This window comes from Macaca thibetana, chromosome 3, assembly GCF_024542745.1.
Source record: "Macaca thibetana thibetana isolate TM-01 chromosome 3, ASM2454274v1, whole genome shotgun sequence".
NCBI classification, from domain to species: Eukaryota; Metazoa; Chordata; class Mammalia; order Primates; family Cercopithecidae; genus Macaca; species Macaca thibetana.
In genome coordinates this window covers 66,927,588-66,944,201 of record NC_065580.1, presented here as the reverse complement: position 1 = coordinate 66,944,201, position 16,614 = coordinate 66,927,588, and the positions used below count along the sequence as shown (strand labels likewise).

The window sequence follows — 16,614 nt, the reverse complement described above, 5'->3', positions numbered from 1 at the left end:
CAGTTAAGTCTTTACCAATAAGAAACTGATTTGCACAAAACAAACAAACAACAAGGCCTAAAGAGAACACAGCCTTGTTGCAAAAAAGAGACAACCTGATAAAGGATCAATGCCTTAGGTGTGTGTGCTTTATAATTAACAAAAAACGTTCACACACCCTGTTTTATCATGATACAACATCTCTATGATTGCTGGGTAGGGGGAACAGATAGAATCTTGCCTGTTTTTGCAAATGAAGAAGTTGAAGCCAAAGATTCTAAGAGAATGGCCTAACAACATGTAACTAGTTAATACCAATTTAGGATTCAGAACTGGGTCTTCTGACTCCTCTACTAGTGTTTATTTCCACTTTACCTTGCTGATGATCTAAATAAAAAAAATCTTAGACATTGAAGAAATAAAAAAAATCCTATTATAATATTCTAGCCCTATAAAATTTAAATCATTATTTTATTGAGCAAGTAAGACTAATTCTGCATTCTAAATTGAAAAGTATTTAAACTTCTAAAATATTTTTAGTGTGGGCAACATAGTGAGATCTCATCTCTATAATTTTTTTTTTAATTAGCCAGGTATGGTAGCACTTGTCTATAGTCCCAGCTACTTCGGAGACTGAGATGGGAAGGTTGTCTGAACCCAAGAGGTTGAAGTTGCAGTGAACCAAGATTGCACCACTGCACTCCAGGCTGGGCAACAAAGCAAGACCTTGTCTTAAAATTTTTTTTGAAAAAATTTTTTTGCTATTTTTTAATTGACAAATCATAATTGCATTACACTTATGGAGTACAATTTGATGTTTATATATACACACACATACACACAAAATGTGGAGTGATCAGATCAAGCTAATTAACATATCCATCACCTCACTTGACACTTTTTGAGGTGACACATTTGAAATTTACTCTTGGCTGAGCGTGGTGGCCCATGCCCGTAATCCCAGCACTTTTGGAGGCTGAGACAGGAGGATTGCTTGAGGCCAGGAGACCAGCCTGGGACACATAGCGAGACCCTGTCTCTAGAAAAAATAAAAAAAATTTATCAGATTTGATGATGCATGCTTGTAGTCCTAGCTACGTGGGAGACTGAGGCAGGAGGATTGCTTGAGCCCAGGAGGTAGAGGTTATAATGAGCTCTGATTGCACCACTGCACTCCATCCTGGGTGACACAGTGAGACCCTGTCTCTTAAAAAAGAAAAAAAATGAAAAAAAGGAATTAAATGTACTGTTAGTTTCAAACTATTAAAATATTTTTAACACCTAATATTTATATGTTGCCTAGCCATTTTAAATTTTAATTACCTATGTTAGAAGACAGAAGAAGTATGAAAAAAAAATTGCTATCACTATCTAAGTAGCCTGATGTTTTTTCTTCACATTCCTCAGGTATTCTTTTCTGTATTAATTGGGGCTTTTAGTGTTGGACAGGCATCTCCAAGCATTGAAGCATTTGCAAATGCAAGAGGAGCAGCTTTTGAAATCTTCAAGATAATTGATAATGTAAGTCTAAGTTGGCCATTTATCCATCTGTCTAAAAGATTGTCCAGTTAAGAGTCAATTTCTTTGTCACTTTATCCAGCTTTCCACAAAATATCACTAAAAGTAGTTATTGTAACCTAGTAATCTCTTAAAATTTGATTCTGTTTAGAAGCCAAGTATTGACAGCTATTCGAAGAGTGGGCACAAACCAGATAATATTAAGGGAAATTTGGAATTCAGAAATGTTCACTTCAGTTACCCATCTCGAAAAGAAGTTAAGGTACAGTGATAAATGATTAATCAACAATTAAACTATTGAATGAAAAGTTTCTGATGTTTTCTTGTAGAGATTATTTTTTTAAAAGTGCATGTGTATTTAAACCTAGTATTGAACGGTCAGTTCCTATACCCTGTGTCTGTGAATTGCCTTGATGTTTTTTTTTTTCACTCGTCCTGGCAGATCTTGAAGGGCCTGAACCTGAAGGTGCAGAGTGGGCAGACGGTGGCCCTGGTTGGAAACAGCGGCTGTGGGAAGAGCACAACGGTCCAGCTGATGCAGAGGCTTTATGACCCCACAGAGGGCATGGTGAGATGACCCATGCTGAGCTAGACCCTGCGGTGATCAGCCGTCACATTGCACATCTTTCTGATGTTACCCTTTCAACTACAAATGTATGAAAGTCACACTTACTTTTTATTCCAGGTCAGTGTTGATGGACAGGATATTAGGACCATAAACGTAAGGTTTCTACGGGAAATCATCGGTGTGGTGAGTCAGGAACCTGTATTGTTTGCCACCACGATAGCTGAAAACATTCGCTATGGTCGTGAAGATGTCACCATGGATGAGATTGAGAAAGCTGTCAAGGAAGCCAATGCCTATGACTTTATCATGAAACTGCCTCAGGTAAGTTGTCCTTGCCCTTTGCCTTTCTAGAGGTGCAAAAAATAAAATGCGGGCCTACTACATAGGAAATTAGGAAACTACTATAAATCGGAGGAAGAGAAATCCTAAGAAGGGAAAATAAGATTACCTCAGATTTGAAAGTTCTAGCAGTATCAACTGGTCGTAGACACATTTTTAAAAACTGAGGTTGGTTATTGTGCTAAATAAGATTTAAAGAACTGGACCTGTATTACCTGTGAGACTTGGGTTGTGTATGGGATTCCTTACCAATTTAAAATATGAGCCGAGATAGCTTGTCCTTATGCTAAATAATCCTGGGTTTTCTGTGGTAGAAATTTGACACCCTGGTTGGAGAGAGAGGGGCCCAGCTGAGTGGTGGGCAGAAGCAGAGGATCGCCATTGCACGTGCCCTGGTTCGCAACCCCAAGATCCTCCTGCTGGACGAGGCCACGTCAGCCTTGGACACAGAAAGTGAAGCAGTGGTTCAGGTGGCTCTGGATAAGGTCAGTGAGGCTTAGTTCAAACCAACCTGATTTATAAGCGTAAGAATATTCTACTATTAATTCTTGTTAATATTGGTCTTAGAAAATGAAATTTCTGATAGCTTCTAGGTGATTCCTTCAGCTATTAAAATAAAAGCATTAGGCCTCTTTGAAATCTTTTTCTATTTGTTTGTTTTATTGTTCAATTTATACTTATTTCTCTGATCTTATTTTAAGTGATGATGAATAAATTTTCATCTAAAGACACTTGCTAATCTTTTAAATTAAAAAATAGAAATATAGATACCAGTGAAAATTCATCTTCATTGTGATCTTCAAAACTTGACTATGTGGATAACCCTGTTATTTAGGTTTTGAGAGTTTGTAATATTGCCAGGAAGAGAAAAATACAATCTGAAGGTTCACACATGATTTTCAAGACGTTGAATGCCACTTGAAGACTCTATGGGAAATAAGAAACTTCTTATTTCCAGGAGAGGGGCAGAGAGCCTGTGATACTGAAAACGTACCTAAGCCATGACATGTTATTGACTATCAACAGAGTTTGACTGTCCTGCGATTCTGGAGTCCATATGACTCATTCATCGAATAGCATTTGAGTGTTTGCCCTGGGCCAGGCACTGTGTTTTTGATCTCCAGCATGTGATAGTAATGGAGATAATTCTGTAAGGACCGAGAATGTGGAGAATGAGACCTTATAACCAAAGGAGTTCCAAGTTGAGATGTCACAGTAGATTTCAAAGATGAACTCATATTTGTTTCAACTCTCCCTGTCTCTAATAAAACAACCCTTGAATGTTCCTTTAAACATCCTGTCAACGTGCTTAATAAATTTTTGAGGGAGGAAAAAAAGCAGCTTACTAAACATTCTGTGGACCAAAATAGAGGCAGATGGGATTGTAGCTACTTTCTCCCCGCTCATTTTGCTTAATCTGTGGTTTCACCTCTGTGTTTTTCTTTCTCCTTCCTTCCTTCCTTCCTTCCTTCCTTCCTTCCTTCCTTCCTTCCTTCCTTCCTTCCTTCCTTCCTTCCCTCCCTCCCTCCCTCCCTCACTCAATCACTCCCTCTCTTCCTCCTTTTCTTTCTTTTCCTTTCCTCTCCATACCTTCCCTTCCCTCCCTCACTCCCCTCCCCTTCCTTTCTGTTTTTCTTTTCTTTTTCTTTTCATTTTTCTTCTCTTCTCTTCTCTTCTCTTCTCTTCTCTTCTCTTCTCTTCTCTTCTCTTCTCTTCTCTCACTCTGTCACCAGACTGAAGTGCAGTGGCGCCATCATGGCCACTGCAGTCTCTGCTGCCCAGGCTCAAGTGATCCTTCCAGCTCAGCCTCCCGAGTAGCTGGGACCACAGGTGTGTGCCACCATGCCAAGCTTTTTTTTTTTCTTTTTTTTTTTTGAGATGGTGTCTTGCTCTGTCGCCCAGGCTGGAGTGCAGTGGGACAGTCTTGGCTCATTGCAACCTCTGCCTCCCGGGTTCAAGTGATTCTCCTGCCTCAGCCTCCTGAGTAGCCGGGATTACAGGCATGCACCACCACACCTGGCTAATTTTTGTATTTTTAGTAAAGACAGGGTTTCATCATGTGGCCCACGCTGGTCTTGAACTCCTGACCTCAGGTGATCCACCTGCCTCGGCCTCCCAAAGTGCTGGGATTACAGACGTGAGCTACCGTGCCCAACCACCAGCTATTTTTTGATATATTTGTAGAGACGAGGTCTCACTATCATGCCCAGACTGATCTCAGACTCCTGGGCTCAAGCAGTCCTCCCACCTTAGCCTCCCAAAGTGCCAGAATTACAGTTGTGACCCACTGCTTATTGGTTTGCTTATCTGTGTTTCCTCATTAATCTATAGTGAAATTGTGTATTAAATTATAAATAAAAACAATTTTAAAACGTTATATTTTAAAATACTTTAGGGTGTAAATTTTGAGGGAAAATTCCACATACCCCCTTTTTCTTAAAAAGATACAAAGAATTGATCTATTTTCTTGTGTATTTTCTAGTTTCTACCACCTAATTTTTCTCTTGTGTATTTTTTCTTTTTGAAGTTTTTCACTTCTACTTATCCTATTGATCCTGAAAATGTTGTGTGTTGGTTTTGAGAATTGTATTGCTAGTTACTGGAGAGAAATATAGAGTAACAAAAATTATGAGCATTCGGAAAATTACAAAGGTTAGAGAAGTCTTAGATAAGGCCTGGATATCTGGCTCTGTTCCTTTGTGAAAATAAAAGAGACTTACATGACTCTTCAATGTTTCCATAATTCTTCTACCTAGGAATAAGTATCACTTATTAAGCACTTACTATGGATAAGGCATAATGTTGAGTACTTTATGTGCATTATTTTATTTAGTCATCACAACTACTCTAAGAAGTAAAGAGTATTATTATCCCCGTTTTACATATGAATAAATTGAGCCTTACACAGGCTCCTTGCATAAAATATTTTATTGGATAAAATAAATTCATAAATTTATTTCAGGTTAGTGTGACACTGAGGTTTGGACTTTACTGCCTCACATTTATTGTCTGTCTTGTTCATCCAGGGGGTTATGGGGAATAGGATATTATGATTCCTAGGGCTGATTACTAGCTGGTGTGTACCAGTACAGCACAATGGCCTGTGTTTGTTTTGATTGGCCAATGCCTGCGCTGTAGGAATTTGTTGGTTTGTACAAGCCCCTGATTATTTTATTTTTATTTTTATATTATTTTTTTGAGACAGAGTCTCACTCTGTTGCCCAGGCTGGAGTGCAGTGGCACGATCTTGGCTCACTACATGCTCCACCTCCCAAGTAGCTGGGACTACAAGAGCCCGCCACCACGCCCGGCTAATTTTCTGTATTTTTAGTAGAGACGGGGTTTCACTGTGTTAGCCAGGATGGTCTCGATCTCCTGACCTTGTGATGCGCCTGCCTCAGTCCTCCCAAAGTGCTGGGATTACAGGTGTGAGCTATGGTGCCAGGCCCAAGCCCCCGATTATTACTGCAAATTTATGCTAAATAAAATATTTGGGGGCTTACATAATATTAATATGTGACTGGTATATTTGTGTTTTTATTTATTACAATAAAACATCATTTTAGACTATTATCAATTGTCTATACATTTATTGAAGTCAGAGGCTATCTTATATAGATTTGATGGTTTTACAATGCCCACAGCATTGGTTCAGTAAATATATGTTGAATGGATAAGTTTCTTCATGTAATTGTTAATGTATTCAAAAACCAAATTTCTCTCTCTTTAGGCCAGAAAAGGTCGGACCACCATTGTGATAGCTCATCGTTTGTCTACGGTTCGTAATGCCGACGTCATCGCTGGTTTCGATGATGGAGTCATTGTGGAGAAAGGAAATCATGATGAGCTCATGAAAGAGAAAGGCATTTACTTCAAACTTGTCACAATGCAGGTGTAGTTTAACTTTAGAATTTTCCTGTCATCTCAGTGATAAACTGATTTTGCATTTAATGCTAAAAATAAATATTATTTGATTTGATTATCTTAAAAAGTAGGAAACAACACTTGGGGGATTCAGAACGACACCATTGTTTAAGATTTTTTTTCTCTCTTGAAAGAGGGGAAAATAAAGAAGGATAAACAGATAAAAAAATTAAAAGGTTTCAAGGTATCTATTATAGTAGTCAGCAGCCACATGTGCCTGTAGAGCATTTAAACAGTAGTGAATCTGAATTGGAATGTTTTAAGTAGAGTGTGCACACCTTGTTCTGAAGACTTAGTGCAAAAAAATGCAAAATATCTCAATTTTTATATTGATTACATATTGGAATGATATCACAGGATATCAATAGTATATTGGATATATTAGGTGAAATAAAATATATCATTAAAATTGATTTCACTTCTTTCTTTTTACATTTGTTAACATGGCTTCTAGAAAATTTAAAATAACATGGCTCACAGTATGGCTTGCACCATACTTCTGTTGACAGCACTGATCCAGAGTAAACTTGATTGAGTCAAAACACCCACAAAAAAGGGCATGAGAAGATAAGATACATGGAATGAATGCCAGTTTATTTCAGTATATACAGTGGGAATTCTTCTTTGGTGGTTTTCATTTCCAAATGTCACACACATATATAGATACACACAGACACACACACACACACACACACACACACAAAACAAGGATTAGCTTTATCCTTTTCTGCAGTTACTAAACAAATTACTGTTTTCCTTGATAACTGACATTCAGTGATTAGCTTTCATTGGTTAACACAGCCTAATGAGCTTATGCATATTTCTTGTTTATTTTAGACAGCAGGAAATGAAATTGAATTAGAAAATGCAGCTGATGAATCCAAAAGTGAAATTGATACCTTGGAAATGTCTTCACATGATTCAGGATCCAGTCTAATAAGAAAAAGATCCACTCGTAGGAGTGTCCGTGGATCACAAGGCCAAGACAGAAAGCTTAGTACCAAAGAGGCTCTGGTATGAAGGGGGATGCGGAGTTTGTTTTAATCTCACCAACTGTGGTTCCCCTAGTTTGGTGGGCTAGGGCTATGTTAGGAGTGGGAACAAAAAAGGGCTCTCCAGAATCCTCCTGTCCTATCCCCCAGAATGTTCCACAGGCCAGGATGTCAACATTTTAGAATCAGATTAGAAATTTAAGAGTGTTAATTTATACAGTAGAATTTTTAGAGTTAAAATTTATAATGTAAAGAGACTATAGTGGGTCTTCAAATATCAAAGTTTCTATTCTGTTTATTCCTGCTTATAAATACTCTTGTCAGATTCTGAGTACCAAATAAAAGTTAAGTGTTTGTGGAAGCATCATTTATTTTTTAAAAAGTAAGGGAATATTGTAGCAACATTTGCCAGCATTTTTTTGAGGCTAAATAATAATCATTATGACATTTTTTGAAGCAAAATTGTCATCACTTATTCCTTTTTAAGGAATAAGGATAGGATATATTCCTTTACAATTTTTTGTGCATATGCAAGAACTGTACATTATAAAAGTTTTTAACTAACTGTTGTAATAATTTGTGTTTCCTAGGATGAAAGTATACCTCCAGTTTCCTTTTGGAGGATTATGAAGCTAAATTTAACTGAGTGGCCTTATTTTGTTGTTGGTGTATTTTGTGCCATTATAAATGGAGGTCTGCAACCAGCATTTGCAGTAATATTTTCAAAGATTATAGGGGTAAGTGTGGTGCCCATTTGTGTGATTTACTTGTGAGTCCTGATGGAAGAATGAATGAATAAACTGTGTTTGAACTGGGATACATAAGCAACAAAATCCATTATCTTCTTATGAAACTAATTGGCTTGAAGATGTAAGAATGGAAGTCTGGTTTGTGATAGGAAAGCTAACTTTGTGAACCTTCCTTTGTTGTCACAGTTGGTTTCTAGCCTGGGCAACTAAGGACCAGCTTCCTGAAATAGTCAATGAAAGTGATGAGATGACTTTCTTATACCTGCCAACACTGGACTCTGAACAAACCTTGTGAATTCTCATTTCACCAATGTGCAAAGAGAGTTCCTCAAATGTTGGTCAGACTGGCTTGAGAATGCACTGTTCTCTAACGTACATATTTTCCAGGACATGAGTAGGCCTAGCATGCTACTTTTGTAAGATGTAATTTTCATCCCACTTGCTAAGATTAAAACAAATAGGAATAGCTTCCTAAAGATTGAGATTGACATACGTTGGTTCCACCTCATCTTAATGGTGGCATTTTCAGCAATAAAGTTACGATCTGAAAGGAATGCTCTCTGTTTAGTGACATATTTCCAAACATCAAGCTGAGGACACCCTTGCCATAACTGCTGAAAACATTATGGAGAAAGAGATTGATCACCACAAGAAGCATAAGCTAAACACTGACTTTTGATTCTACAAAACATATATGACTATTCAGGTCTACCCATGCCTGGCTAGCTTATTTCAGTTTAATATATTCATTCATGAATTCATGTTTAATGATATTCATGTTTAATATTAAATATATTTATTCAAGAATTATTATTATTTTTTAAGTCTCGCTTACTCTCGCCCAGGCTAGAGTGCAGTGGCGCGATCTTGGCTCACTGCACCCTCTGCCTCCTGGGCTCAAGCGATTCTCCTGTCTCAGCCTCCTGTGTAGCTGGAATTACAGGCCTGCACCACCACACCTGGCTAAAATTTTTGTATTTTTAGTAGAGATAGGGCTTCACCATGTTGGCCAGGCTGGTTTCAAACTCCTAACCTCAAGTGATCCACCTGCCTCAGCCTCCCAAAGTAATGGGATTACAGGCATGAGCTGCCATGCCTGGCCTCTATAATTATTTTTTGTGTTTTCTCTGTGCCAGATATTTGTCTAGTTGTTGAAAAAAAGTCTTAGAATGTGATCAAATGTCTGATTCTGTAGAGTATATGGTCCAGGGCAGGAGTCAGCAAACTTTTTCTATTAATAGTAAGATGGTAAATATTTTAGGCTTTGCATGCCACATGATTTCTGTTGCAAATACTCAACTCTCACCTAGTAGTACACAAGGACAATGTGGAAGTGAATGAACACGACTATGTTCCATTAAAACTTTATATAAACATTTGGCCAGTGGCCCATAGTTTGCTGATCCTTGCACTAACATATGTCTTACAGGTTTTTAGGGGATGGGGGAGGGGTAGACTGTGGTGTCATCAGAGAAAAAAAAAAGGCAGTGGTTAAGTTAGGAATGGGTTTGGTTATAGCAAAACCTCAAGTTATGATTTTATACTTTTCTCATTCTTCATATAACAATAAGTCTGGAGGTAAGTGTCCCAGGGCTGGGATATTAGCTCTTAGATATTGAGTAGGCAACCAGATATCTGCCTCATTGAAGATGGTGGGCTCTGCATCAGTTTGCTTGGATTTATATCCTTGAGTCATCCCTTGCTGGCTGTGTTAACTTGAGCAAATTAATTACCTTCTCTGTACTTCAGTTTCTATCTGTGTAAAACTGTGATGATAATAAATCATTCTCCATTCTGGAGATGGTTGCCAGGATTAGAGGAATAGTATATATGAATTTGCTTAGAATAATGCCTGGCATAGAGTAAGAATTTAGTAGTTGTTACGATTTTTCTTGGACTGACTAGTCAAAAAATTATTTAATCTTTTCAAAAATCCTTTTTGTCGTTGTTGTTTATCTGTTTTTTTATGAAAGGTAAAGTTGTCTGTCCTGGGCTAGGAATGTGACTGCCTTACAAGACTGATTTTGGCCCACTGTGAAGGGAGATACGTGTTTTCTTTCCCTGAGGAGTGGTTATTCTCTGTGTTCCTTGAGTTCAAAACATCCCATTAGCCCTTATAACCATCTCTGGAAAACATTTCATGTATGGTGCTAGGTCAGGTAGCTGTAGTTTCCAACTGGCTCTCTAACTGGCCATCCTACCAAGAAGGCAGGCTCAAGGAAACTCCTTTCTTTTTGAAAGGCCTGGGCTGAGTGAATGACCACCGCTCTGTGGTTCACCAAAAAAACCACATCAGGTTTTCTCCAGACACCTCAGGACAGTTTGAAATGTCCAAATAGTAAAGCAGTGAACTGCCATAAATGTAGTTCCCACCAAGGGAAGAGGAGAGTATTTGTTCTGATTTCAGCTTTACACAGTTGAGGTGGCACTCCTGACTCCAAGATGGAACCTGAGCAGAAAAAATATTGGATCAATTTATGAATGATAGACTTATCCTGGCCTCCACGGAAGGCAGAATGCAGACACCTTTAGGGCTGGCAATAGGAAAGCCAACCCTGATTTCCAGTGTACTGTGGCTCTCCTGACCCCTGAATACTGGGCCAGATGGGAAATGGGTCAGGTCCAGGATGGGTTCTTCACTGATTGAACTAAAAATCCCTTAAATGTTTTCTTACAGATTTTTACAAGAAATGATGATGCCGAAACAAAACGACAGAATAGTAACTTGTTTTCACTATTGTTTCTAGTCCTTGGAATTGTTTCTTTTATTACATTTTTCCTTCAGGTAAATGTCTCCATTTTCACTATATTCATTTTGAGAAATGCATCATTATTCAACTGGGGGGATTTATAAACATTGATGTAATTGGCCTTTTAGTAGAACTTTTCTATTAACATGGATACTAATAGCCAAGTTTTTCTGACATGGTGAAAAAAGATGTTTGCCTCCTCTGTCTCCCTTGCTTACCTTCTCCTCTCCACCCTCACCTCCCACAATGAAACCAGAGGGAACAGAGTGTTTGGCCTAATATGATGACTGGAGGTGAAAGGCAGGGACTTAAAAGTGGAGTGTGGGGGAGCCCTGGATATAAGTTTGGATATAAGTATTGCCAGTAAATATAAATACTCAAATGTCTTCCCGTGTTCTAAAAGAAAAAAAACATAAACTGGTGTTCTAAAAGAAACAAAAAACAAAAACCCCATAAACTGGTCACATGGGTTTAAAAAGGGTTTGAAGAGTTTATCACTCAACTTTTGTTCAAGAAGAAAGAACCATTTCAATGATGGAAGAATGTCAATCCTCTAACAAAAAATGTAGGAAACATTTGTAAAGAGTCAGATTTTTACAGCTTGCAAAACATTTGGCTGAAATGAAATGGCAAGGAATTAAGTACTCTAAAAGTTTAGTATGAGGGCCTGGTGTGGTGGCTTATGCCTGTAATCCCAGCACTTTGGGAGGCTGAGGCAAATGGCTCACCTGAGGTCAGGAATTTGAGACCAGACTGGCCAACATGGCGAAACTCTGTCTCCGTTAAAAATACAAAAATTAACAGTGTGTGGTGGTGTGCACCTGTAGTCTCAGCTACTCAGGAGGCTGAAGCAGGAAATGTCTCAGGAACCCAGGAGGCCAGGAGGCGGAGGTCGCTCTGAGCCATGATCGTGCCACTGCACTCCAGCCTGGGGAACAGAGTGAGTCCCTGTCTCTAAATAAATAAATAAATAAATAAATACCATTTAGTATGATAAGACAGTGTTGGTTTTGGTTCAAGTGCTCCTTGTACCTGTTTCTGATTTTGTGTCCTTGGGCACATAAGTAAACTGTCTAAGCCTATTTCTTTAGCTGTAAACTAGAGATACTGGTACCTGCCTCTTGATAATTAAAAGGATCATGTGACCAAGTGCCCAGGCCTGCGTGAGGCAGTAGTAGGTAATCACTTATTAATTGAATGACTAGCCCACTGTAATTTTTAAAGATAAAACTGTGAATAGATCTCTTTATTCAACATGTAAGCATGTATTACATTTTTTAAAAATAGAATATTGTTCTGGACATTATAGGAGGGGGAAAAGAAAAAACAGACTGAATTCTTTCTTTACTCACTGGGGAATTTGTCCTTACTAGAATAAATGTGACACTCTAACTACTTACAGGATTGCCATACCAGCTATTAATACCACAGGTGTTTGGAGGACGTAAAGATTGCTCAATATAAATTTAGTTAAGAAACTTGGAGTGAGGCAGGCTTTGAGTTGGTCCCTTAAATGTTGACAATTTGAATTGGTGAAGCAAAAGAAGTTAGAGGACTGCCTTTATAACATCATGGTGCTTGGGAGTACTGGAACCTAGCTTGCCTGGAAAACAGGTGAGAACAAAGTCTGTGAATTATAGGACCTTAGAAGTCCAGAGATAGCAAAATGCCTGAAGATGTTAGACCACCCAACTCCTCTTCTTAGTAACATGGGGAGGGAGTCCAGTGGGTAATTAAAAGCTCAGGCTCTGGGTTCCCATTCTGGTTAGGATTCTCATGGATCTGGATTAAGATTCCAACTCTGTGACCTTATAACTATGGACTTGGGATCTTATCAGGCTCTCTAAACCTCAGTTTCTTCTGTAAAGTGGGCTTTTCTGTCTATACCACCTGTGCAGCCTTGTGCCATGGCACACAGTCGCAGAAACAGCAAGCCCTTGAAATCAGGCTTTCTGACTTTGTCTAATCTCCTGCTTTAGCAAAGACATCAATTCTCCCTCCTTTTATGTAATTGGTGGCTGAGTCTCTGACAAGGCATGTTCCTGCCCACAGGGCTTCACATTTGGCAAAGCTGGAGAGATCCTCACCAAGCGGCTCCGATACATGGTTTTCCGATCCATGCTCAGACAGGTATGTTTATTGAGGGCTGTGCCCTGGGATGGGTAGAACTCCCCATGTGTGCGCCTTGGACTCAGACAGTGGGAGCTCTGTCTTGTTTCCCGGGCCTAGCTCCTATATTGGTTGTTCCTCAGTCTTATGTCAGAGATGCAGCTGAACTGCCCGCTAGGTGCAGGCAAGGCTCTACTGTCTGTCTGTTCTGAGTGGGCACAAGGAACGGGACCAGTTTGAGACAGAGCCTCCAGAATGGATTCACCTCCAGTCTGTGTCTCAGCAGTGGTGGTCAGTGCAGGCAGAAGGCATCTTTGGTACTCCTCATCCCTTTCCTCTCTTTCCTTCTTCCTTCTGGGAAACCCAGGGCACAAGCGTTTCTTTCCATCAAGAGATGCCCTCTGTACTCTTTCTTTCTACAAATCAAAACTCATCCCTGTGACCCATTCCTCACTGCCCATTTTCTTTTCTGAGGCTAGTCTGAAATACTAGTTCAAGCTGCAGTGTTACTGGCTGATAATGGGTTTAATGGAATGCTACTCACATTTTGCAGCTTCAAAACCCTAACCATTGACAGATGTGAATGTTTTCCTGGGGAAATGGGGAAGGAAATTATAGGAATGTAAATCAGAGCAGCCCAGTTCAAAGGGGAAAATTCCTTTAACAATCATGAACATTTTGTATGTGACCTAATAACTTTCCATTTTAAAAATCACTAATCACTTGCCATTGAGTAAAATGATGCTTTAGAAGTCTGTCCCAGATGTGCCAGGGATACTCAAACCCTGGCTAAGAGGCATCAGTTTGGTGTGTTAGGTTTTCTAGAGGGCATTCACATTTTGCCAGCTGTCTCTGGTTCCTCAGTTCTTCCCCATTCCTTCCATCACCATTTAAAAACAAAATGTATTTATTGAAATTGCTGGCAAGTGACTGACAGAGCCAGGACTGAATCTGAGTGAGAGAGCACAGTTTGATGGGAAACGCTGTCCTTGAACTCTTAGGTTGAACTGTATTTATAACTCAGATTCCACTTAGGTCTACACTGACCTTGCTCCAGGGCCAAATTTCCCATTACCCAACCAGCCTCCAGGCCAGCTGCTATATCCATTACACTTTGGCAGCTGAGCTGATGGTTAGTGGAATGCCTCCTCCATAAATTGTTAAGTAGGGCAAGCATTTATTAAGTGCCTTCTGCTTACAAGGTCTAGTACTTAGTATTGTAAGGCATTCAAACCTGAATGGTCCCTGTGTTCAAGGACGTTACATTCCTGTGCAGAGACACTTTTAACCACTTAAGAATATTGAAAAGCAAGTTGATACATACTATAATAAATTATAGCACTATTTTTTCTTAAATATTTTTGGGAAAAATGATAGATACTTCTTTAATGTAAATAACCAGTTTAGATAACTTCTTAGGGACCACAGTTATTTGTAAAACACATAAATTCATACTTCAAATTCACAATCATGTTAGTATCTGTGTATTTAAAAATGTAAATGGTTTTACAAAGAAAATCTTATTTTATGTTGAATATTATATTTTAATCTGGATTACTTTTGTTGATTTCTTTTTGACTCAAATCATTTATACTGCCCTGAGCTACATTTATCTAACTGCTTGTTCAACCTCTCTGTTGGATATCTAATAAGGGTTTCACTGTTTAACATTTCCAGAATTGAGCTTTTGACTCTTCTACTCCCCACCAGACTTATTCTTTACTCCCTCTTCCCCCATATCAGTAAGCAACAGCTCCATTCTACCAGTTGTTTGGGCTAAAAACCTTGAAGCCATCCTTGACTCTTCTCTTTCTATTAACATTGCAGAAGCTTCCTAGCTGATCTCCCTGCCTCCATTCTTATCCCAATCTGGTAGGTTCACCTTAAAACAGCCAGAATCATTTTTCTAAAATAGAAATCAAGTCATATCCCACTGCCCAAACCTGCTGAAGGCTGCCCATAGCTCACAGGATAAGATCTGGAATCCTGACAGTTGCCCATAAGGCCACACACTATGTGACCCCCACTGTCTCTCAAATCTCATGTCCTACAACCACCTTTTTCCAACACAACATCTATTTCATACACAGTGGCTCACTGCCCAAGAGTAGGAATGGGAGGATCAGAGGAGCCAAATGAGAACACAAATCTGTCCAGAGGAAGGGGAGGCTTTTACAAACTCACACAAAGGTTCTTTTTAGGCTGCTGGCAGCCTTTAAAGCTTTCTTGCTGGTATATGAACAGATCAGGTATGCCTTTGCCTCAGGGCCTTTGCACATGCTGTTTCTGCTTTCCCTGAGGTATTCTCATCCTTTCCTTCATTCAGGCCTCTGTTCAGATGTCCCCTTAGACAGGCCTTCTCTTTCCCCTCCCCAGTCACTAAAATAGCACCTCCCCTCACTTTTCTGTTCTTCTTACCCTGCTCAATTTTTCTTTTATTTGTACCTTCCATCTCTAGAATCTAAGCTTCACAAAAGCAGCCACTTTGTCTTTTTTGTTTGTACAGGTCCAACACTTAGAAATCATGCACAGGACAAAGTAGGCACTCAGAAATTTTTGTGACAAATGAAATGATCTATTTATGTGTTTTTATATTAAGTTTCTTTCTTGTGTATTGAATGTCGCATCCTGAGTGCTAAATACCGGGGATATAAGTATAAACAAAACTGACCCTGTTGCTGCCCTCTTGGAGCAGAGAGTCTCATAAACAGAGCTTTAAGATAATAAAATCATTTTCTGTGCCACAGGATGTGAGCTGGTTTGATGACCCTAAAAACACCACTGGAGCATTGACTACCAGGCTCGCCAATGATGCTGCTCAAGTTAAAGGGGTACGTGCCTCCTTTCTACTGGTGTTTATCTTAATTGGCCATTTTGGACCCCAGCATGAAACTAATTTTCTCCTTACAGGTGTTAGTTATCATCATTAAGAAAATGTTGGATAGATATCTAACCTACGAACATATCACATGCTTTTTATAGCAACATGTTAACTATTTAAACATTATATACTGTAGAGCATATAGATAACTTATAAACCTTTTGCTATTGCTATTATTCATGCTATTAACAAGATGCATGAAGAATCGTTATTTAGAAAAGAGAGTGTAAAGTGCTCAATCAACATAAAACAGTAATTGCTCCTGAAGAAAGGATGTATTTAATTGCTGTAAGAAAGTTTAGGGTCACTGTGGTTACAGAAGGGAGGGAAGACAATCCTCTAAAATATAGATTGAAAGAAATGAAAAGCACATTAAAAAGTTAAAGCAAGGATAGAATAACTTTAGTCTTTATCTTTAATAACTTTAAACTTTAATAATTATAATAACTTAAATTTTGCTACTGTATGAATCTCTTGATATAACTAGATACTATTGAACCAGTAGGTTTTGATTTTTGGCTGAAGTGACAATTTCTTCTACAACTGTTTATGGCAAAAGTCCACAAAATGATGTAGAATTTGAAAAAATTCATGTTATCTCCGGTGTGTCTTTTCCCCTCTTGAACCTTATTCATCTTTATCTTTAAATCTTTCTGTAAGATAGTACTCTACTAACATTTCTTCTATCTAATATATAGGGCTTCTTTAAGAATAAATTAAGCTTTGAATGAGGAAACACATAGAGTTATAACATTGAAATATAAACCTTAGGAGTCCCTCTTTTTCTGTTGTTTGGAATAGTTTC

At 38.7% G+C, this 16,614-nt stretch overlaps 1 protein-coding gene across 4 annotated transcripts in view; it reads left to right on the top strand.

Annotated features, from left to right (window-relative positions):
- ABCB1 (ATP binding cassette subfamily B member 1) overlaps positions 1–16,614 on the top strand; it is a 220,063-nt gene that overhangs the window by 171,653 nt on the left and 31,796 nt on the right. For all 4 annotated transcript variants that reach the window (XM_050785269.1, XM_050785270.1, XM_050785268.1 and 1 more), the window contains 11 exons: positions 1,387–1,500; positions 1,649–1,759; positions 1,940–2,065; positions 2,183–2,386; positions 2,719–2,889; positions 6,135–6,296; positions 7,166–7,342; positions 7,911–8,057; positions 10,747–10,854; positions 12,872–12,949; positions 15,676–15,759. In XM_050785269.1, the coding sequence (XP_050641226.1) occupies positions 1,387–1,500; positions 1,649–1,759; positions 1,940–2,065; positions 2,183–2,386; positions 2,719–2,889; positions 6,135–6,296; positions 7,166–7,342; positions 7,911–8,057; positions 10,747–10,854; positions 12,872–12,949; positions 15,676–15,759 (1,482 nt within the window). The remainder of the gene's footprint in view (positions 1–1,386; positions 1,501–1,648; positions 1,760–1,939; positions 2,066–2,182; positions 2,387–2,718; positions 2,890–6,134; positions 6,297–7,165; positions 7,343–7,910; positions 8,058–10,746; positions 10,855–12,871; positions 12,950–15,675; positions 15,760–16,614) is intronic.